The 24,290-nt window shown below is 33.8% G+C and overlaps 1 protein-coding gene across 10 annotated transcripts in view; it reads right to left on the bottom strand.

Annotated features, from left to right (window-relative positions):
• The window catches only part of Wrn (WRN RecQ like helicase), a 169,281-nt gene that overhangs the window by 129,199 nt on the left and 15,792 nt on the right, over window positions 1-24,290 (bottom strand). For 8 of the 10 annotated variants that reach the window (XM_021236843.2, XM_013076106.3, XM_021236847.2 and 5 more), the window contains 6 exons: window positions 14,263-14,370; window positions 13,147-13,259; window positions 8,195-8,340; window positions 7,468-7,616; window positions 7,062-7,211; window positions 5,806-5,875 (listed from right to left, as the gene is read on the bottom strand). In XM_021236843.2, the coding sequence (XP_021092502.1) occupies window positions 5,806-5,875; window positions 7,062-7,211; window positions 7,468-7,616; window positions 8,195-8,340; window positions 13,147-13,259; window positions 14,263-14,358 (724 nt within the window). In that variant the 5' untranslated portion in view covers window positions 14,359-14,370. Of the gene's footprint in view, window positions 1-5,805; window positions 5,876-7,061; window positions 7,212-7,467; window positions 7,617-8,194; window positions 8,341-13,146; window positions 13,260-14,262; window positions 14,371-18,173; window positions 18,329-24,290 lie in introns of those variants that run through there. The other 2 variants (XM_087217240.1, XM_021236848.2) reach the window with 2 other exon arrangements.

Genomic DNA, 24,290 nt, shown 5'->3' with positions numbered 1-24,290 from the left:
ATGAAATTGAGCAATATAAAGTATCAATGAAGAGGGCCGGAGATTTAGCTCAGTGGTTCCGGCACCTGCCTCGCAAGCACAAGGTCCTGAGTTCGATCCCCAGTACCAAAAAAAAAAAAAGAATCAATGAAGAGAAAAGCTGGTTCTTCAGAAAAATAAAAAATAAAACACACAAACACTTGGTCAGTTGTTATGGCTTATATCTAGATGTCTCCCCAAAGCCTTATGCATTTCATAGGTGGGGCTTTTGGGAGGTGGGTGGATCATGGCTGTCTGCTACTGGATTATGGGTGCATGATAACTCGATCACCCACTGATTGGTTTAGCATGGTTATCAGTGATGGGGGTCACTGAAGAGGGAAACCTCATCTCATCTATTGGTGTAGGTGGCACCAACCAATAGGCTTATAGCCCAGAAAGAATATAAAGAGAAGGAAGGAAGGCAAGCTCACTGTCTCCTGCCTGCCATGCCATGAAACATTTCTCCTCTGCCATACCCCTCTGCCATGATGCTTTATCTTGGAACCAGCTGACTATGACCTAAAATTTCTACAAACTATGAGCTAAAATAAACCTCTCCTCCTTTAACTTGTGAGTGTTGGCTATTTTGTCTCAGCAATAAGAAAGTAACTAAGACAGATTTTGGTACCAAGAATGTGGATGTTGCTGAGACGCTGCCCAGCAATGTGTTTCAGGACCCTTTGGAACTGGCTTGTGAGAGGAGTTTGGAAAGGTTTGGAGATGATGGCTGAGAAGCAGACCTAGAATACTGTAGAGCAAGGTTGATGGGAGATTCTGGGCAGAGCTCAGAATACCAGAATGCTAATAGAAATACAGCTGGTAAAGATCAGGCTCAGGAGGTTTCAGTAGGAACAAGAACTACATTGGCTATTGGACTCCAGACCATGAGTGTTACACTTTCTCAGAAAATGTCTGCACTTTGCTCATATCAGACACTTTGCTTGAGACTGAGATTAAAAGCAATACATTAATCAACTTGGCGGAAAAAAAAATCAAGTCAGTCTAATATTGAAGTAGTGGTGTGGCTATTGCTCGGGGCTTTTACCCAGATCTACGGCAAGAATCAGGAGCAAAGGTCCAATAGAATGATTTTAAAATTTTTTAGTTTGGCCAGTAATAAAGCTCCAGTAAAGTTGCAGCCTACAAAGATGGAACAGAGAAGAATTTGATTGCTGAAAAGATTAACAATATAAAGCCAAGTATTTTAGAAAAGTATAAATAAAAAGATAGCCTGAGGGCATCACAAGAACTAGCAATACTCTACCCTTTGCAACCTCATAACTGCAAATATGAAAGACTGCTTTCAGAAGAGAGCCCCAGGGCACCATGTTCCAATAAAGGTGGCCTAAGGAATGTGTTTCTCAGAATTGGGTCCATACTGCTCAACAGTCCAGGCATTCAACCCCTACAGCCAAGAAAGAAGGAAGCCCAGCTACTGCTCCAGCTGGCAGCAGATCTTGGCATCATCCACATGGTACATACAGAAGAGTTGTGGGGCCAGGAAGGCTTCCACCCAGATTTCAGAAAAAGGCCTGGGAGGCCAGTCACTGTGCCCCTAAAGGTAGGTATGAGAAGTTTTGAGTGTGAAGCTATAAAGTACAGTGGAGACTGCAGAAGGTTGGACAAGCCAGGAACCCAGATCATCTGAGGAAACACAATGAATGAGCAAGGCTGGCCCAAGAGAGAAGCTGCAGATTACTGTAATACTGATTATGCCCAAAACTCCCGATGGCTGAGCCTGAAGATGGTCCTTCACCTCCTCCCTACTTCCTTTCTCCTCCATAGACTAAGATTGTAGACCATGGATGACACAGCCACAGGAGACAGTTACATTATGAATCCTTCTTCCTTGATCCCTTTCTATGTATGCCCCAATCACAAGACAATCATGTTACATTCATCCTAGGCCTTGTAGCACAAGTTACCCTGCCTTCTCTTCCTATTGGTCTTACAATATAAATAAAGAGTGCACTGGACTCCAGGCAGCCATTAGCTCCAGACAGGCTATGGCTCCACCTGGTCTTAGCTTTCAAGCAAGATCTTGGTGTTTTCATTTTTTCTTCATATCCCACGACTCTCCCCAGCTTCAGACCCTACGCCATGCAGGTTGAGGCAAGAAGCCATGAGAGCTACCACCTCTGACAGTACCACAGGGGTAGAGCCACTCAAGCCCTTTGGAGTTCACATCTTGCCACCTTGCACTGGATGCTGAACATGGAACTATGAGATTTAATGCTTGTCCCCCTGAATTTTGGTCTTGCTTTGATCTCATTCATTTTAATCCTCCTATTTCTACCTTTAGGAATGAGAATGTTTATCTTGTGCCATTGTAGGTTGGAAATGTTTAACTTTCTTTACATTTTTACATGGGCTCATAGCTAAGAGTTTGCCTTAAATCTCAGAGGAGACTTTAGACTTGGACTTTTCAGCAGTGCTGAAACTATTAGGACTCTGGCAGATCTTAGAGATGAACCAAATGCATTTTGCATAAAGGGATGTGGATGAGTCTTCTGGGAGCCAGGAGTGGGATGTTATGGGTTATATCTAGTCCCCCCACCCACCCAAAGCCTTAGGCGCTTATTGGTGTAGCTTTTGGGAGGTGGCTGGATCATGGGTGTGTGATACTGGATTAGACCATTGGTTGATTTAGCATGGGGGGATTACTGAAGAGAGGAGCCCCACCCTGGGTATGGATGGCACCAATCAAAAGATTTGTAGCCTGGATGGAATATAAAGGGAAAGAAGGAAAGCAGGTTGCTGCCTCCTGCATTCTATGCCATGAATGGTTTCTCCTCTGCCATTTCACCCTGCCTTGGAACCAATGTATTATAGCATGAAATCTTTCCTCCTTTAACTTGTGGATGAAAAGTATTTTGTCTCACCAATGAGAAAGTAAGACACCAATCTTACCCAAAAAGAGGAAAGAAAATACCCAAATCAATGCAATTAGACATGAAAAAGGTAAAATTATAATGGACACCTTAGAAATCCTGATAATTATTAGCAAATACTTTGCAAACATGTATGCTAATAAATTGAAAAATTCAGAAGAAATGGGTACATTCCTAGATACATATGAATTACTAAAACTTAACCAAAATATTTAGAAACCTCAAATAATCCAATAACAGGCAATGAAATTGAACCAATAATTAAAGAAAAAAAAAAGAAACCTACCAACTGAGAAAAGCCAAGGTCTCTGTCAAATTCTATAAAAACTTCAGGGAAGATCTAACACCAATATTCCTCAAGCTCTTTAATGAAATCGAAAGGGAAGGAGTACTCCCAACATCATTTCTGAAAACTAGTATTACCCTGATTCCAAAACCAGAGAAGGATCCAACAAAAAAAAGGGAAATACAGTCCAATCTCTTTAATGAATATACATGAAAAATCTTCAATGTTGCATATTGGCAAACAGAATGCAACAAATAATCAAAAGGATCATACATCGGGATCAAGTAGGCTTCATCCCAGGGACACGATGGTGCAACATACACAAATCAATAAATGTAATACATCACATCAACAAAAGGACAAAAATCACGTGACCATTTCAATAGTTGCAGTAAAAGCCTCTGACAAAATCCAACATCCATTCATGATAAAACACTAAAGAAAATCAATATAGAAGGATATTATCTCAATCTGATAAGAGCCATTTATTACAAACTTACTGCCAATATCATATTAAATGGGTGAAAACTGAAGCTTTTCTTCTAAAATCAAGAACAAGACAAAGATGTCCACTATCCCACTCTTGTTCAACATAGTACCCAAAACATTAGCAAGAGCAATTAGGCAAGAAAAATAAATAAAAGGGATATGTATAAGAAAGGAAGAAGTAAAATTATCATTATTTGTAGATGACATGATATGCTACACAGAAGACCCAAAAAATTCCACCAATAGACTTCTAGAATTAATATTCAAATTCAGCAATGTAGCAGGACACAAAATCAACACAAAAATCAACACAAAAATCAATAGCCTTCCTGTACACCAATAATGAAACCACCGAGAAAGTAATTCCAAAAGAAAGCATTCACAATGGCACCAACAATAATTAAATACTTAAAAATTAACCTACCCAAGGAACTGAAAGACCTCTACAATGAAAACTACAGTACTCTGAAAAAGGAGATGAAGAAGACATCAGAAAATGGAAAAATATAGGCCAGCCTGAGTTACATAGTGAGTTCAAGGGCAACCTGAACAACATAATGAGAACCTGTCTCAAAAAAATAAAAAGAAAATGAAAAAATATCCTATTCCCAAATAGGCAGAACCAATATAGACAAAATACCAACACTTTCAAAATTGATATACAGGTTTAACACAATCCTAATCAAAATACCAACACCATTCTTCACAAAACTGGAAAAAAAATCCTAAAATTATACAGAACCAGGAAAGACTCAGAATAATAAAAGCAATTCTGAATAAAAATAGCAAAATGGGAGGCATCACATTACCAGACTTCAAGTTATACTACAAAACTATAGTGATAAAAACTGCATGGTTCTGCTACAAAAATAGATATGCAGATCAATAAAACAGAATAAAAGATGCAAAAAACATCCCAACCACATTCTACTATTTGCTCTTTGACAAGGGGGCCAAAAACATAAACCACAGGGAAAATCACCTCTCTAGGAAAATTGACTATCTACAGGTAGACAATGAATCTACACCCATATTTCTCATCATATACTAAACTAAAATCAAAATGGATCAAAGAACCAAATGTTTAAACAGAAACAATCTGCTGCAAGATAAAATGGGTAAAACTCTTGAAGTCATAGGCATAGGCACCTCAGTACACAGGAAACAGCACCAAGGACCAACAAATGGAATCATATCAAATTTAAAAGCTTCCACAGAGCAAAGAGACAACCTATAGATTGGTAAAAAAAATTTTCCAACTAGTCTTCAAAGGACTAGAATAAGTAAACAATTCAAAAAGAATTAGGATCCTCCCCCCAAAACAGAAGTGCCAATCAAAAAATGGGCAACTAAAATGAGTAGACACTTCTCAAAAGAAGCACAAATGGCCAATAAATACATGAAGAAATGTTCAGCATCTAGCAATTAAAACAGTGTAAATTAAAATAACAATGAGATTCCATCTTGGAATGGCAATCATCAAGAAATCAAATAATAACAAATGCTGGCATGGCTGTAGGGAAAAGGGAACCTTTCTACATTGCTGGGGGAATGTAAACTAGTACAGTCATTATGGAAATCAATATGGAGATTCCTCAAAAAACTAAAAATAGAAGAAATTCCATTTCACACAGCTATTCCCCTTGTAGGTATCTTTCCAAGAGTAAAAGACATATATTACAGTGATAAACATGGATGTACCTTAAGACCATAATGCTAAGTGAAATAAATCATACATACAAGTTTAAATATTACATGATTTCTCTTACATAAGAAAACAAAATATAAAGGACAAAATAAAAGAGAGATAAAAGAAAATAGGGAGATACATCTTTCTCAAATAACAAAGGGATAGAGAGATTGAAGGAAGGGTCAAGAAGAGAGGAATTAAGATGTGTTACATACAAGTACCAACTCCCCACAAGGAATGCAATCATTATGTACTGCAAACATGTACTAATAAAAAATAAAAGTTGAAAAAAAAGTTGTAATAATATGAAACACTTTATAAATTTGTGAATACTGTCATTTTGAACAGACAATATTCAAAACTATATGGATAAACCGCACAAAACAGGCAATTCACACTTTATCTTTTATTTTGAGATCATAACACACCTTTATTTGTATCAAACATCTGTATGGCATCACCCAAACTTTCTAATTTTTGATAAATGATGAGACCAGCCTATGGCAAAACAGGAAAAAAAAAAAGAACAAGCTGGTTAAAAATAAGTAAAATAATGTTATATATCTCACCTTTAGAAAAATCCAAAACAATGATTCTCAAAGCACCCCCAAAACTAAATTCAACCTATTACTGCTACATATCTATATGTCTTCATTTAATCACTACAGAGTTATGAGAATGGAGAAAGCTGCCTCATCCTTAAATGACAAGTTTAAGTTTTCACTGATTAACACTCAATATTACAAATATCCAAATCAAATTCCTTGTAAATAAACCCTCACAAAATACATACAAGGAAAGAAATCTTCTTTGTCCAGATATCTACTTCCTTTCACTTCATTAAATCAGTTGAGAATGTAGTGTGTGAATAGCCTTCTCTGTAAATACTGTTAACAGATATAATCACACCATACTGATTTTATGAATGAAAATGCTATAGAACTTGTGCTTGTCTCAACAAGTATTGTACTTTTTAAGAGGAATATTATTCCTTATGTCACTGACAAAAATGAATTTTTTTTTCTGATTACAAATTAAAGAAGTTTCCACTCCTAAAAATAGAGGCAAAATGGGAAACAAAAAGATATTCACCAATAAATAAAAGTTATCAATTAAAGGGCAATAAATTCACTGTGGAAAAACTGTATTTCATACATTAAAATAAATACACACAGAACAGTACAACATATAAAGCTCAGATTTCACCATGTATAAACTTGCAAATATAAAACAGAAGCAGCAAGCCAAATTTGAGGCAATTTTTCTACATTTTCACTATAGTTTCAATATAAATATAAAAATAAGGGCAGTTTCAATATAGAAACTGTTTTAAAATTATTCTTATTCTGAATTGCTACATATCAAATGCATCATCCATACCATTTGTGCTTGCTGAGCCTGAGCTTGCCTTTCATGGTTTCAGCAATTTCACATTTCTTTTACCCACAAATTGGACATTATTTTGGAATCATGACAGTGAAAATAAATAGGACTCAACAATCTGTTGATTGGTACTTGCTAATTTATATCAAGAACTAAGTTTTACTCGATGAAAGCATTTTTTAATGCCAAGTTGATATTAAGTATCTTAGTTGAGTTTATGCCATCACCACAATAAAAATTCTACAAAGTAATTTATAAGGTTTCAAAAAACACCCCAACCTAAAGATCTATAAATACATACATAAGCATCAGTGGCTGCATACAGTTTCTGATCCTCACTGAGAGGGAAAATACTCCAATTGCTACAGCGGATAGACTTGTCTTTCAGAAGTTGTTTACCAAAGAGGTGTTTAACCAGTCCATTGAGGCTCCAGATCTCCATACATTTCAACTGGAAGTACAAAAAAGCAGTGTAGCAAAAATTACTTTCTGGTATTTCCAGCTATTCCTAAATACCACCAAATAACCAGGCCACAAATAAAACTAGAAAGTTTATACCCAAATACAACCCAGAGAACTTCTCTATTGCTACAAAAACAGTATATAGCTTAAATTATTTTTTCAAAAAATATAACATTCAGATAGAAAACACATTCTATAAAAACATAAAACTATCTTCTTTAAGGAAAAAAATATATATACTCTACCTTTTGATTGGCAACATCAGTCAATTCCACAAAGCTCTTCAATTTGATGTCAAAGTCACGTAGAAGTTTCCACTGATCTCCTTCGATTCCTACACCTGCCTTTTTAATTGTTTCATTTTCAAGCAACATTTTTAATCCCTGGGGAAAAACTATAATATTTCATTGTTATTTCCATAATATTTGTTAAGTACTCTCTACCTCTTATAAATACCACATGTATTTTTAAATTTGTGTTTATGTTAAGCTTAAATTCAGAAACACATTCACCTTAAGCATTTCTGTTCTTACCTAAGACAAAAACTCCTGATTGATAAGCGGTAAGAAAAAACAAATCTGAATGTCATCTCTGTTAGTGCCAGCAGTATATCCCTCATCATTTTTTTTTTATTTTTTTTTTTTTGGTACCGGGGATCAAACTCAGGTCCTTGCGCTTGTGAGGTAAGCGGTAGAACCACTGAGCTAAATCCCCGGCACTATCCCTCATCATTAACACATTCTAAACTTTACTTCTCTTTTTAAATCAAGAAAAATATCAATGCCTCACAGAATGTTATAAAAATTCCATGAAACAGGGAACATGAGTAAATCAGGTAGAAACTGAATACTTAAATATAAAATGATGAGAAGACAGACAACTAATAAAAGAGACTACTTTTATAGGAATAAAGTTGATATATAACAATTATCGGCCATATCAAAATGAAACAAAGAAAAAGAGACGACCAACCTGACATAGAAGAAATGTGAAACAAGTAACATTTGCTCTCAGACACACACAATTGAACTAGTGCAACTCTGCTTAGTTTCCCTTTATTGTATATTGGTGGCCATTCCATGTCAAATCCTATCACATCTCCAGCAGACAGACTCATGCTAAAGGGGGAAATATAGTGAAGATTAATTGCATTAAAATTTTAAACTTTTGCATAGCTAAAGACATCATTCAAAAATTAAAAAGAGAAGCTATAGACTGGTAGAAGGTACCTGTAACACATAACTGATAATAAATTACCAGAAAATATTGTTACTCAAAAAATTAAGAAAACACAATAATCTAGTGGAAAAATGGAGAAAAACAGAAACATGCAATTCACAAAAGAAATCAAAATAGCTAATAAAGATAAATAAGTACATCAAAACTCTGATTTTCTCTACACAGTTTCACATCTATTTGGTTAACAAAAATTAAAGGTTCACAATATCCAGTGCTGAGAGCCACATCTATGGGTGGGACTGCACATTTCTGACAAACACATAAATTGGTAAAAATTCTCTTGGGAAATTTTTTGACAATATCTATTGGAAGATGCACAAATACTATGTATGACCTGACAATCTTTTCTCATAAATATATGAAACTCTAGAATGTATATAAAAAGACAAACATTTAAGAATGAACAGTCCAACATTGTTCCTATTGGCAAAAAATTGAAAAAAAAACTGTCAATAAGAAAATGGACAAATAGTGAAATACTAAAACAGTGGAACAACATAAAAAAGTTAAAATCGAACTACAAAGAAAATTTATCTAAAACATGTTAAATGAGAAAATAAGTTACAGAGTATTCTTATGCATACAATTCCATAGCATTTGTAAATGTTTTTAAACAGGTAAAATGATATATAGTATTTTGGGATATAAAATTATGAAGTAGTATTAAAAACATGTAAGAGAATGCTAAACACTGAACTCACGATAGAAGTTATCTCGGAGGGGCACAGGGAAAAAAATCACAAAAAAATATATATATATGTGACTTCAACAATATTTTATTGTTGCAATCCTTAATAGAGATTTGAAGAAAATGAATGTTAAGATTTGACTAAGCATCCAGGCATGGTGGCACATGGCTATAATCCCAGCATTCTGCAAAGCTGAGGTAGAAAGGCTGCACCTTTGAGCACAGCCTGGGCAACTTAAGGAGACTATGTCACAAAATTTTTTAAAATGTTTTAAAAGGTAGGAGAGATAGCTCACTGTAAAGCCCCTGGGTTCAATCCCCAGTACCAGAAAGGAAAAAAAAAAGATCTGATAAAGCTAGGTGAAAGGAATATGTGTATTTATTATATTATCTATTATTATATCTGCCTATATCACAATTTTTAAATTTTAAAAATAAACTCAACTTCTGCTTCAAAATAGAATGACTGGAACCAGACTCACTCTTCTACCAAAAAAAAAATTGATAATTGGACACAACATAGCCAGTTGTTCAGGACTCTGATCACTGAGGGAAGGGAAACAAAGGGGAAGCCTTACAGTTGCCCCAGCATTCTACCCGAAACACATTCCAGATAACTGAAAAGGAAGAAGAAACTCAAGAAGAGCAGTGAGTGAGGGAGCCAGAGTTCACAGCCTGAGAAGCTGAGGCAGCTGGAAGTTGTGGGGCAGAGTACTACAAAGAAACATGGCAGGCAGAAGAACTCTGGGATCTTCATAGGGTGTCTTTGAGTATTTATAGAATATTAAGACATGCATGAGTAGTCTCAAATGATATGAAGCTGGGCAAAGAACAATGGAGGAGCTATAAACTGAACCATCCCTAGGGATTACACAGAGTTAAGAGGCCTTAAAGTTCTGAAAAGTCATAGAAATTCTTGTTGATCATTTGGAGAAATAAGCAGATTCAGAAGGGTTACATTTTTTTTTTAGTATCTTTTTTTTAGTACATTTTATGATATATGAATATATTCATTGTAGGAAGTTGGCGCATATACATATGACATCTTAATCCTTTTTAGTTTTTCTTCCCTCCCCTCTATCCCCATCCTCAAGTCCCCTCCCATCTGCTAAAGGTCTACCTCTCTGTCATCTATCTTTTATTTTGCTCTTTAAATTATTTATACTTTGGGTTTCTCATAAAAGAGAAAATAACCCACATTTAACCTTCTGTGTCTGATTTACTTCACTTAGCATTATGGTCACAAGGCAGAAGGGTCACCCTTTAAATTATTGTTAGACTAAAGAGAACTGTAGACCTACCCTGTTACGTACTATCTAAAATAGCCCTCAAAGCATCATGTGTTTCATTGGAAGGTGACTGGATTATGGGGCCATTATAGCTGATTTGTTAGGAGGTAGAGTCTTCTCAGAAGAGATGGGTCACTATGGATATCTACCTTTCCTGCTACTCCCTTGGCTCTGTTTCCTGGCTGATATGAAGAGAGCAGCTTTCCTCTACCAAACTCTTCCACTGTGCCACTTCTACCTAGTGCCAACCAACCATGCAAGGTCCAAAACTTCTAAAATGTGAGCCAAAATAAATCTCTCCTCCTTCAGCTGCGGGTGCCAGGTGTTTTGTCTCAGCAACTGAAAGTGACTAAGACACAAAGTTTAAACACAAGTCTCAAAATATAAAGCTGATCTTCAAATAACTGACAAATGAAGCTCCTTTCTCTGAAAGAAGACAAAATCTAGCATTCAACACAGTAAACTCATAACCTCTAATCAGCAGAGTTAACAGCCATGAGAAGAAACAGGAAAATGTGAGCCATATCCAGGAGAGTAATCACTCAACAAAAAAAGGGGGAGAAAACCCTAGAATAATGAAATTAACAAGACAAATAAATAAATTAAAACTATTATAAATATGCTAAATAAGTTCAAGAATTTAAAAGAAAGCACAAAAACATTAAGAACCAAAATGGCAGATATATTTTTTAAATGGAACTTCTAGAAATGAAAAATATAATATCTAAGCCAAAAAATTCACAGGAAGAGATAAACAAAAGATGAGATAATACAGAAGAAAAATATCTAAGTCAACCTGAAAACACAAAAGGAGGTGGGGGTTGAAAGGAAATAGTATTAAGCAATCTAACTTGTTGGAAGTCCCAGAAAGAGAAAAGAATTGCAGGATGAGAGAAGAAATTTTCAAATTTAATGAAAACTATAAATCTAAAATTAAAAAAAAAACTCAATGAATCCCAATCAGGATAAACACAAACCACATTATGCAAAGGCAGATCATAATCAAATTGTGGAAAAACTGTTGTATTAAAAATCTTAAGTCAGCCAGGCATAGTTGTACATGCCTGTATTCACAGCACTTGGGGAGGCTGAAGCAGAAGGACTGCAAGTTCAAGTCCCACCTAAGCAACTTAACAGAACCCTATCTCAAAATCAAAAAAATGTAAAGGGCTGAGGATGTAGTCCAGTGCAAAGGTCTTGGTTTCAATCCCCAGTACCCCATGGCATACACATATATACATACATATACACATACACACACACACACACACACACACACACACACACACAGGAGAGAGAAAGAGAGGGAGAGAGAGAAGGAGAGAAAGAATCTTAAAAGTAGTCAGAAAAGAGGAAATAGAAAACAAAACAAAAACTCTACCTTTTACAACATACAATTTCTCAAAACTACAATTCTTCAAATTACTATGATCATTCCCTTCATATATGACATAGCAAGGCAAAGTTGGTGAAGTTAATATATAATAATAGATTTTTACCTTCTCTGTGAGTCTAACTGAATTCAATATGAGACCCAAAATGGCCAGAAAACGAGTGGAAGTGAGAACACCTGTGTGTATTTCTAGATTAAACTCTACCACCAAGAGAACATTAATAAACAGCTCAATGTACTTCTGCTTTTAAGGAACAGGATTTCAGACAATGTCTCATTATGTAACCCAGGCTGCCTTAAACTCAAATACTCCTGCCTCAGGAGTATTTGTAATGCTGAGATTAAAGGTATGTGCCACCATCCCCAGCTATGTCTGGTTTTCTAGGGCCAATTAGTAACAGTTGAAAAAGAAAGGGAGGTAGACAGGACAAGTATAGTAACTTCAAAAAAGATTTGAAATCATTCCTTACTGGTACTGCTCGTAAAATTCTTGAAGAGCCTGAGATTGCATTATTGTAGTCTTAATTTAACAAAGTGCTATGGTTTTAAAACTCACATCAAAACTGAAATCCTTAATGCAACAATGTTGGGAGGTGGGCCTAATAAGAGGTGATGAGATCACAGAGGCTCTGCACTCCTGAATGGATTAATGTTATCACAGGAGAAGGTGGGCTCTCAAGAGAGTGAGTTTCAGTTCAGCCCCTTGTGCCCTGTCTTTGCTCCTTTGCCCTTTGCCATGTTATCTCAAAGCACAAAGTCCTTCATCAGATCTCAATGTACATTGTTGGACTGCCCAGCTTCCAACACTGAGAAACAAATTTATTTTCTTTATAATTTATCCTATAGGTAATTTTGTTTCAGAAGCAGAAAACAGGACACAGGCAATAATTAAAAGTACAACCAGTCATTTCTAATGTTCTTTTTAAAGATCGCTTGATGTAAATATATGAATTCACTAAATAAATAAAACAGAGCCAATCATATCCACTATTCAATATTATTATGTAGTATTTTAATAAGATGTAAAGATATATTTAGAAATTAATTTTTATATTTTTCCACAAATCAGTAAAACATACGTGTTCAATAGTTCTATATATAATATCTTAAGAATTAAAAGTAAAAAAATTAATCTAACATAATAAAAGATACATTGCAAATAATTCCATGATTATTTTATTTAAAAAGTAGAATAGAACTTAGTGATAATCTATACATAGAAATAATTACCTCTGGAACTTACAAATATTACCATAATAGTTGTTATGTTCTAAGGATCCCAAACCAGTGTAATTAGGTAATTCAAATGTCTTACCTAATATCTTCTGATAGGAAAGAGCAATCACTAGCTTCATAACTATACACAATAGAGCCAGTGAATTCTAAGAAGGGGAGATCATCTTCAAAAACACTCTTCTGAATATGTGCCTTGAGTTATATAAAATGCAAAATAGACACAAGTAAAGTTTATACTAAATGACATTCACTGAAATAATAAAGTCCATTGACATTTCCAATTTTTAGTTCTAAGTTTCATCAGTTAATGCTTTATAGAACTACTAAAGTCAAGGTCAATTTTTAAGAAATAAAGCCATCCTATTGTAAAGTTATTATTCCTAATAAATCTATTTTCAAACTTCTAATACTATTTTCATTAAAGCATTTATTTTACTCAGAAATTTCATTGGAAATTATATTAGTAATAATGCAATAATGTGGCCCTGAAATGCTGACAACTGGTTTCCAGATTTTAAATCTATGAGAACTCAAGGCTTAACCAAAAAAAGTCACCAATGTTAATGATGTCCAAATTAATTCTGAATTGGAACAAACCAGTAAGTTCAACCATACAAACTGGATATACAAAGAGGAATTATACAGTAAGAATTCTCATTTTGTTAACCCAATTAAAATTCATTCCCCTTCAGGCATTCAGCTAGACCCTGGTTCATTCACAAAACAGACACTCTGACCTAAATAATGACCTGAAGTTTACAAATAAGGGTCGATTCATTAAACCATAAAATTTAAATTTTCCATCTGAAATAACAGATGTAGTGTAAATACACACTGTCATAAATAACAATAACCTTGAGATATCTGTAAGAAAATGGATGCAGCTAGAGACCACAATGTTAAGTAAAATAAATGAGACACACATGCTCAAGTATCATATGGTTTCTCTTATATGAGAAACCCAAAAGCAAAATAAGAGAGAGATAATAGGAACTAGGGAACTAGATCTCTCTCAAATGGGAAGGAGATCAAAAGATAGAGGGAGATGGGATAGAAGGAAGGGGAGGGGATGAAAATAAAGATGTGTTATGTGCATGTACCAATTACCCAGGAACGTAATCATTACGTACTGCAAACATGTTCTGTACTAATAAAAAATATAAACTGGAAAAAAAATAGTAAATTAACACTATACCTTTTTTCCTTCTATAGCACATCCTTTATTCTGCATAGACATCCATTCAGGAAATTTCCGCTGTTGTGATATTGTTTCCAATTTTTTCTCATTCATCTTTAAAATGACCTTGTTGAAAAATGCAAAAAACATTATGAATAAGACAAATCCTTGAAAGAAAACTCAGAGACAGCCCTGTCCATGTGACTTAAAACCAAACACATCTAAAGTAAGTTATGGTATCTAGTCCAAAACACAGTATAGTAGCTGGAATCACAAAAGAAAAAGACACAAGATTCTAGATCTAAATTCTATTAGTATTTCTTCTTTTGAAATAAATTGGCTGCTTTGAGTTTTAAGGTTCTAGCAACTGCAAAATTCTATTATTCTTTTAATAATTTCAAGGACTAACCTTTATCTCATTAACAGAGACTACTTGGGCATATAAAGTATTAAAATTTTTGATATCTTTAATTTTCTGTATGATTATCATCTATCCTAAGATCTAAGTAAACTCAGCAAAACTGTTAGATTTATTCATATCTACTTGGAGATTTGATTTTTCAAGACAGATAACAGCTCTTCTACATTAAGATTTTTTATTACGCTCTTGGCCTATTATGTGTTCAAGTTTCCCTACAAATACGAGTTTCTTAAGGGTTTTCTAAACATCTGTTGGTAGACTTGTGGACATGCTACAAGGTAAATAAAACTTCAAATATAGTTAAAGAAAATAATGAATGTCAGAATTATAACATGCCTTTTGTTAATGGTAAAATGAATCCATACTGTAATGTGACTTATAATAAACTGAAGCAGCCTTAAGTTCTTAGTAAAAAAAAAAAAATCAATCTTATTTTCTATTATGTCAAATTTCTAATAAGGGGTGTTATGGCTTATGTCTAGATGTCCCCTGAAAGCCTCATGCAGTCATAAGTGTGACTTTTTCAGAGGTGGCTGGATCTGGAGTATGAAATTACTAAATTAGTCCACTGATTGGTATGGCTCCACCCTAATCTCAATAGCCTAGATAGAATATAAAAGGGGCAGAGAGAAGCTGTTATTGCTGCTTATTGCTTATAGCATGCTTGCTTGGTGCCTTCTGCCTTCTGTCTTCTGCCTACCATGGAACTGTTTCTCCTCTGCGATGCCCCTCTGCCATGCCACCCTGGCTTGGAATCAGCCAATTATGAACTTAAATCTCTATGATTTAAGAGCCAAATAAACTTTTCTTCCTTTAACTTTGGGTGTTGGCTATTTTGTCTCAGCAACAAGAAAAGTAACTAAGACAAGGAGATAGCAGTTTAAAATACTCCTTAAGATGCTCGTGATGAAACAATGTTAATGTTAAATAATTACAGCAACTATTTAGAATTTAGGAATAGCCTGTTATATTTGAGATTATTTAGCAACATAAAATAAAGTTAAATAATATTCAACAAGTATCTACTTTAATTGCTCATTTTCCTAGCATGAACTAAAAATGAAGAATACTGATAATTACTGGACAAAAATTTAAAAGACTACTTTATCAAACAATTTTCCATACAGAACAAAATCCATTGTCCTTATTACTGGGAAGGAAAGAATTAATAGCAGTCATGTAACTCTTTGACTACTGGGGGAAGAACAATGAAAGATCTAAATGAGAGTTTCTTGTAATATGCTAATGAACTTAAGTCAGAAGACAGCCTAGTAAACGTAATATTAACTAGAAGAAAAATACCAAAGTCCCTGTCTAGAAAATATGCTAGTAATATAGAGAGCTCAACCATCTAAATTGCTTATAGTAAATAAGCCTGGAATTAGGGATTAGTCTATGCCTGGAAAATGGAGAGCAGTCAAGTAAGTTGTGTAATTATGAGAATATAAAATAGAAGATCCAAAACAACTTACCCTGTGCAAAGGTTTTGCACACATTACTCAAATGTAGTCTAGTAATTCAAAATCATAATGAGTGCTAATGCAAAAGAAAGGGACATTTTTGGAGTCTGTTTCTCAAATGTTTCATCCACACTTTGTGCTTACCTATATTCTTCGCATCACTGGCAATTCTGGCAGCAGATAAGATCTATGATTCACTAAATCAGAACTGACATGCCAACTCTTGGAGTAATCATATGTATTATATGTAGTATAAAATGTAAAGTATATATGGTTTATCAATTATATTTATAAACATTTACAAATATAAGTGGTTATTGACATATTTGCCACAAATTCAAAAACTTTGACAAATCAAAAGCTGATTCCAAATTATATGTATACAATACGTTCTTAAAACATATTTTTATAAAATATGTAATATTTTAATAAAAACTTTAGAATCTTGGAATTTTTAAGTAATTCATTTATACTGTCAAAACAAAAGTAAATTTCAATTAACTTTCCTACGGCTATGGATAACACAAAAATCATTTTAATTTGAAACATCTAATTTTTAATATTAACAGTTTCTTTCACACACAAATTTCAATATACATGTTTCAGGTAAAGAATTTGAAAGTAAATTTCTTTATAAAACTAGCATCTTTGTCAAGTTTACTTAGATATTAGGATAGAAAAAGGCAAACAAAAAATTAAAGTTATGAAATAATTTCCAATAGGAAAATCTTCTAATACACATGAGGATTTAATTCTCCATCAGATAAACATTATTCCTGGAAAAGATTAAAGTCACAAAGTAAAAGAATTTTTATTTACATATTTAGCTTCTATGTTGTTCAGTATGAACAACTCTGAGATACCTTTTTTCTAAAATCACGTATTTTACCATTTTGTAACACTTCACATTGTACCATTAAAAGATTTTAAATCCCCCTTTGAAATGAATAAGGTATTTTTATATGCTTTGGTTCACTTTCCTGAAATTTTCTTGCCTACCCATCTACTACTATCTATAACTTTTCAACTAACTTCTCACTACTTTCAAGACTTTGTAGGATTTTTGTTTTGTTTTGTTTTTATTTTGAAGAGCCTGATTTGAACATCTAGGGAAATTCATCTCTTATATAGAGAATAAAAGAATGTGATTTTCCCATTTACTTTACTTTGACTAGTATTCACCTTACTTTCTTTGGAATTTTTGTTCTTTTTTTATTTTCTTTGACTTTGTGAAATTATTCCCATTTCCCCATTATTAATGTTAAAATATATAGTAGGTTTCATGCTATACTCCACTTCTGATCAATACTCAATATTTTCTTCAAATTCTATACATAAGCTTTGTTAGAACTGAAAACTCTCATTCATCAGTATTCCAACAATTTAATCTCCTCAATTTATACTTCAAGGGTGCAAAAATTCTTAAGCTTTGAATACTGAAATTTTTTATTTCAAATATTTTAAAATATTACTAAAACTTTGTCTTAGACACACTGACTTTTTGCTCTATTGGTGCTATTAATTCTTCTTTAGGGTTTAAATAACACTAATTAAATATCACTTCCAAAAATCACTTCCATGTCACTTTTCCAAAGCTGAATTTTAACTCTGAAATTATAAACTAACAGTACATGTCAACATATTTTCCACATGATCACTCCAGTTCATTTAATTCAAGTCCTTAAAATGTCAGTTAGTGATGCCATGTTTTAAAACAACCCTACTTCAACAAACCTACAAAATAAGAAATATTTATAAGGAATAATTTTTAAATTTCCTTTTAGTTCAAAATCTTCCTCTGGACTGTCAGTGCACTTCAGTAATGAAATAGCTAACTGCATTTTTTCACCTAATCTGAAAAGAAGATATTGTTGGAGCTTGAATTTCATTAGGCTCATTAGGCTCAAATTCATCAGGAATTTTTAGGACATCATTTAATATGGTATTAAAAGCTAAAGGCAACTTTTAATATATAAGTATTTCTCTGTGAATAGACAACATATTATTTGCAATATATTTTTAGATTGAACTTAATGTAGTCTTTATACCTTTTGTCATTACCAGTCTCAAACTTCCACTGTTTCCATAATGTTCTGTATGTTTCAAGGTATTCATGTATCACTTTGACTAGTTCACTTCCAGTTTGTTTGGAACTTCTTTTTCAAGCAAATAGCATCTTCCACATGTTTTTCTTCAAGGATTCTAAACAATCTTCTGAGGACTATAATCAATGTTTATGAATTCATAACTGAAATAAATACCTTTTTCTTTTTTTTTTGGTACCGGAGATCGAACTCGGGTCCTTGCGCTTGCGCAACAGGAAGTGAAACCACTGAGCTAAATCCCCAGCCCAATAAATACCTTTTTGAGTAAATAATCTTGTAGATTAGTGTTGCATCTATGTCATTTGACAAATTGTCAACAAATACTCTAACAAAATATTTGAAAAAGGCAACTTTTCAATTTCCTTTGCCTCACATAGTGTCCCAAACTGTGTTTCACATAAGGAGGAAAAAAGGGCAGATTCAACAGACAGTGAAGTTTCAATGGCAAGTCCTTATCAATTGTACAACCCTACTAACTAGCTTCTTGAGTTCAATCTGATAATTACATTTATCAATCATTATAGTTAAATAATAAATTACAGTAATCATAAAACTTTATGCAGTCTTTAAAAATATTCTTATAATTAATTAAAGATGAAATATAAGATTCTAATTTTATGTATGTGCACTTGTGTGGGGGGGGGGAATATGTATGAATTAGGTCTGAACCAATGTGTACCAAAATACTGTGGTTTTCTCAATTGCAGATGGTAAGATACTCCAAACTTTCTCTAAGAACTTACATTCCTTTTATTAATCATGATGCAAAAGTATGTTAATAAAAGGGGTAAAGGATATTTAAAAAATTAACAAGGCTATTTTTTTTATAATACAGAACAAGGATCAACAATTTTTTGTTGTTTTATGATTACACTAATTTATTATCTAACTATAATAATTGATAAATGTGATTATAAGATTGAGCTCAAGAACCTAGTTAGTAGGGTTGCACAATTGATAAGGCCTTGTCATTAATGGATCAGATAATAAATATTCTAGCCTTCGTGGTCCACATGGTCTCTGTCCCATTGATTCAAGTTTGCCATTACAAAATAAAAGCCACAAACAACACTTTGGCAAATAAGCCACATTATGTTATAATAAAACTTTTAAATACAGAAATTGAAAGCTGAAATTATACAAATTTCCCAAAATTTTATTATTTAGATTTTTTCAACCACTTAAAAATGTAAATTAGCTAACAGTATGAAGAACAAACCTTACATTAAATGTGATCTACTGGCCAATTTTCCAACTCTTACAACAGAACATAGACAAAATATTCTAAGATTGAACAATATCCAGTGATGGTTTTATTAACCACTGGCTATGACTATTTTTAATCTCCATAATGCATTCATAAAGTATCTTAAGATTGAAATTCCTTAGTAAAGCTCTTTGATAAATTAGTTGTACAATATGCCTCATGATAGCTAAATGATAGTACTTTCTGACGAGGACTGATAATAGTAGCCAATTAAATGTGAAGAAATTATGTGTCAGAATTTTGAATTATGTTTTGAAAAATTCATCTTACGTGACTCTACTTGACACCAATGAGATGGGAGGACAAACTGTTGACTAAAATCATTTCTACTTTATGTCGATAGAAATTACACCAGTAAGATTTCAGAACAATTTAGAAATAAAACTAAACTCATTAAAAGTTAGTTAAGAAGAAAGTTTTTTAATTAATCACCTAGTTCAGTGTTGACAAACCTATGCCACACGTGTTATTTGTTTTTAAGACAAAAGATGTTAATGTCTGAATTGTTTTTTCTACACTAAAACCTCAATATTCAAGTTTAATTGCAATGTTGTCACTTTGCGATAAACAAGTGGGTTTGGGGTTGCAGTTTGGGCACTCATCTCTAAAAGGTTTGCCATCACTAACCTAGTTTTTAAACCATACTTTACCTCATCTTGACAGAGCAGAGATTTCTCTTAAGACCACATTTTTCCACTTAGAATAGAGTCATCTTCTAGAATGGACACGGTTAATACCAGTCTCAAGAAAAAGATGGGTTTCAGTGAATGAGCAAAGAAATTTCTTCATTACTAAAACCTCTAACTAAGGTAAGGAAATTATTACCTACTGTTACCATGGTAACTGACTTGCCTAATTGCTTCAGGGCTAACCTGAATAAGATATCCCAATCTTTTTTAAGAGCATCTAAAAAAAAAAACCCCACTGTTAAGTTAAACAGCACATACAAATAACCATGTTAAGACCAGGACAGAATTATTATTAAATAATTCAGTGTTTAACTCTGATAGGCAGTTATATGGTTTAATATGTACAATTTTTCAATTACTTAAAATGGTTCAATTCTCTTTTGTTCCAAATACTGCAAAGGCTAATTTGATGAAAGGAACTATTTTATAAATACTGTACTGACTTCTTTTTTTTTGGTACCGAGGATCGAATTTGTGTCCTTGCGCTTGCATAGGAGGCAGCGAAACCACTGAGCTAAATCCCCAGCCCTGTACTGACTTCTTAATCGAAAGTATAAGAATGTTTATAATTACTACTTTGAAATTTGCTAAAAAATATCATAAAAGAATAATCACAATATTTACACTATAACTTCAGTTTCTCACTTCGGGCATCTACACAAATTTCACAAGTATCAACTGAGTTTTATAATGATTGTCTGAGGAAGAAAACTGTATCACCATCATTGTGCACAAAGAAAAACTAACACAAAGAGTCTAGCTGACTTTGCAAAAGTTAGATTGCTCTAATGTTCAAATATTATACTGTAAAGAAGCAGGGAAGCAGAGTGAAAAGAAATTTGGACTTGGAGTCAGAAGACCTAGGTCTCAATGCTGGTTTGTGTCAAGAAAACTTATCCAAAACTTAAAAGGAGCACAAGAAAGGGCAGTAAGTCTGTTCTATGTAATATAAGAGCATAAGCAGAACCGGGGATTTAGCTCAGTGGTTCTGCCGCCTGCCTCGCAAGTGCAAGGTCCCGAGTTCGATCCACAGTACCAAAAAAAAAAGAGAGAGAGAGAATAAGCCCACTCAAAGATAATTTCATTAGAGAATATACTTTTAATTGGTTGGCTATTTATTCATTATTTCATATTCTATGATGTTACCCGTTAATTTAGAAATTTTTGTCTAGCAAAGATGCAACTGAATTCTGACCAATAGAATACTCATCTGCTAGAATGGACAGTTAATACCAGAAAACCTCAAAGGCTATAGTCTTTATATCCCTATAGAATAGCTTTATATCTAACCTAGCTATTTCATTCTAAACTTCTGCCATGCCTGGTGGTGTACACCTGTACTATCGGTACTCAGGAGGCTGAGGAAGGAGGATCACTGTGAGTTTGAGCGCAGCCTAGGCTACATAGTGAATTCAAAGCTAGCCTGAACTACAAAGCAAGATCCTGTCTCAAATATCAAAAAATAAATAAGTAAATAAACTTCTTTCTCCAACATCTATCTAGTTTTTGTATCTCTTTGAACCACTTTATCATGCTGCTGGTTCCCTTATTTATGAACTGAAAACATCTGACAAGTGTTCATTCTATATTTATATAAGACTCTGTTGTGAAATTTTTTGAAAAATTATGCCTTGACACTTGATTACTAGTATCCATATAAGCTTGGGCAAATTGCTTTTCTAAATTTTAGTGTTCTCATCTGGAAAATGTGCTTATATTCCTATTATTAATTGGCCTATATTATTACATATTGTATTACTTGTCTTGTTGGCCTCAGGATAAATGTGAAGACAGTGACAAACATGATGTCTTTTTTTTAAACTGTAGTCATATATGAGTTGGAATACTGATCAGAGTAGTGGAACACTATATCTCCTACAGAAACCTAGATCCTTTAGGAGGGATCTTGGATCTGTGCGTACAGATAGACACCAAATTGATACAAATTAGACAAGGTATGTAAATTCACCAATGGCTAAGTAAGCACTGAAGTGTTTCATAGGCAGAATGTTCTTTTAAATGTTAAATTCAAACAAAGAAGAGAAAATTGATTTATTTATCTAATACTGAAGTATCTAATACTTCTTTCTTACTCATGAGCCTGATTCAAAGAGCACTGAATTTCAACAGGCATCTATTTTCTTTCTCTTTAACTATATTTCAAATACAGTTGTATTTGAGAGATTTCCCGTTGCAATCCTAGATAACAAGAGCAATATTCATGTACTCATCTAACTTTTCCTGTGTATAAGAAGGAATGTAGGGCCAGGGATTTAGCTCAGTGGTTTCGCCGCCTGCTATGCAGGCGCAAGGACCGGAGTTCGATCCCTGGGACCAAAAAGAAAAGAAGGAATGTAGAAAAAAATTTCAATGATTGATAAAGTTACAAGACTGGATTAATAAACATTCTCAAATAATCTAACATAGAAACTTTGTAAAACCAAAGCAAATTAAATGCTTTGGCAATTCAGTCTGGTTATTAATTGATATTAACCAATTTTGGTTAAAACTGTTTGTATTTCACCAACAAAATTATGCTATTTTTACTGAGAGGCAACTTCCACTCAAAAAGCCTTTCAAATTTAACAATGCAATGAACTCTAAATATTCTGGGCTTCATTTAATAAATTACATATTTTCAGATAATGTGACCATGCATATTATATATGCAATACTTATTAACATACTAGCAACTAGCTTTCATATATATACAAGCTATAATTTATTTTAAAAGATATAATTTACAAGGCATTTTCCTGTATTTTTTTGAGAATTCCTCTTATTCTTCTATGAACTAGGAGAAATAAGAAAGGATGAGGGCCAGGGATGTAGCTCAGTGGCACAGCACCTGCCTGGCAAGCATGGGGCCCTGAGTTTGATTCCTGACACAAAAGGGGGGGGGGGTGAAAGAGCTGGGTGTGGTGGCGCAGGTCTGTAAACCCAGCACTCAGAGGCAGAGGCAGGAGGATTGCTGTCAGTTAGAAGCCAGCCTGGAATACATACTGAGTTCAAGGCCAGTCTGAACTGCATGGGGAGACCCTATCTCAAAAAACAAAAAACAAAAAAAAGAAGAAAGGAAAGAAAGGAAAGAAAGAAAGAAAACAGAGAGGACCAAAGAATCCATGACAAAGCTTTTACTAAATTTCCTAAAGAAACTTTAAAGACTTTCATTACTATATTGCTGCTAATCTTAATTGTCCTCCAAATAGTCCAAGCAAGCAAACCACAGAAGCAAAATAAAAACTACTACTCAAGTACTATAAGCCAATGCAATTGTAAAAAGTAGTAGGATGATTTGAGTGACCTATTTATTTTTGGTGCCTAACAAATTTTCATAACTTCAAATATACAAAGCAATTTTATATTAATAAAGCCAACTAAAATAAAGTATAAATGGAACCAATAAAATGCCATTAAAACACTAGCAACACGGAGATAAGATAAAAGCCTCTCTCTCTTTGCTGTGTCATAGTGAGAAGCTTCACTGCCCATGAACCAGTAACATGTCTGAACTGAATTCATGGCACAGTGGAATGCTCTGTAACTGAATTTCACTATCCAAGTAAATAATTCATTATTTTTAATGAGTTTTCTCTGTTCTGTAAGTAGCTACAGCCAGTCAGCTAAAATCAACCATATAAAAACTGGGAAACTGCAGAGAAGTTTTCAAGTAAGTCAATTTAAAACTTGCTTAGGCTGTCTATTTTTCCTTTTATATTTACTACTGTTACTTCATATGATCTGAGATGAAATTTTATAGGATTCATTATTAAGTGGATGTTGATAGTTGCCTAGCCAGCATCCATTCCACTCTGGACCCTCTTTACAGTACCAATAAATTTAATTCAGATAATAACTAGTTGCCACAATGCCAATGTGCTTTAGGGAAGTTGTCCCACACCCAATACCCATGGGAAACCCAACTGTCCTAAAGGTAAACCCTTGGCCACGGTGATGGCTCAGAAACTCAGCCCGGTGCCCACAGCAATCTCCTGAATTTGGTTTAAGAATAAAATATATGAGGTGAGTATGATGGCCAATAATCCCAGCACTCTGGTAAGCTAAAGCAGGAGAATCACAACTTCAAGCCCAGCAGGGTAATTT

This window comes from Heterocephalus glaber, unplaced genomic scaffold, assembly GCF_053883595.1.
Source record: "Heterocephalus glaber isolate CG9 unplaced genomic scaffold, H.glaber_assembly_v1.0 deba00001461, whole genome shotgun sequence".
NCBI classification, from domain to species: domain Eukaryota; kingdom Metazoa; phylum Chordata; class Mammalia; order Rodentia; family Bathyergidae; genus Heterocephalus; species Heterocephalus glaber.
Note: the sequence above shows the minus strand (reverse complement) of the source record. Positions and strands in the feature narration are given on the sequence as shown.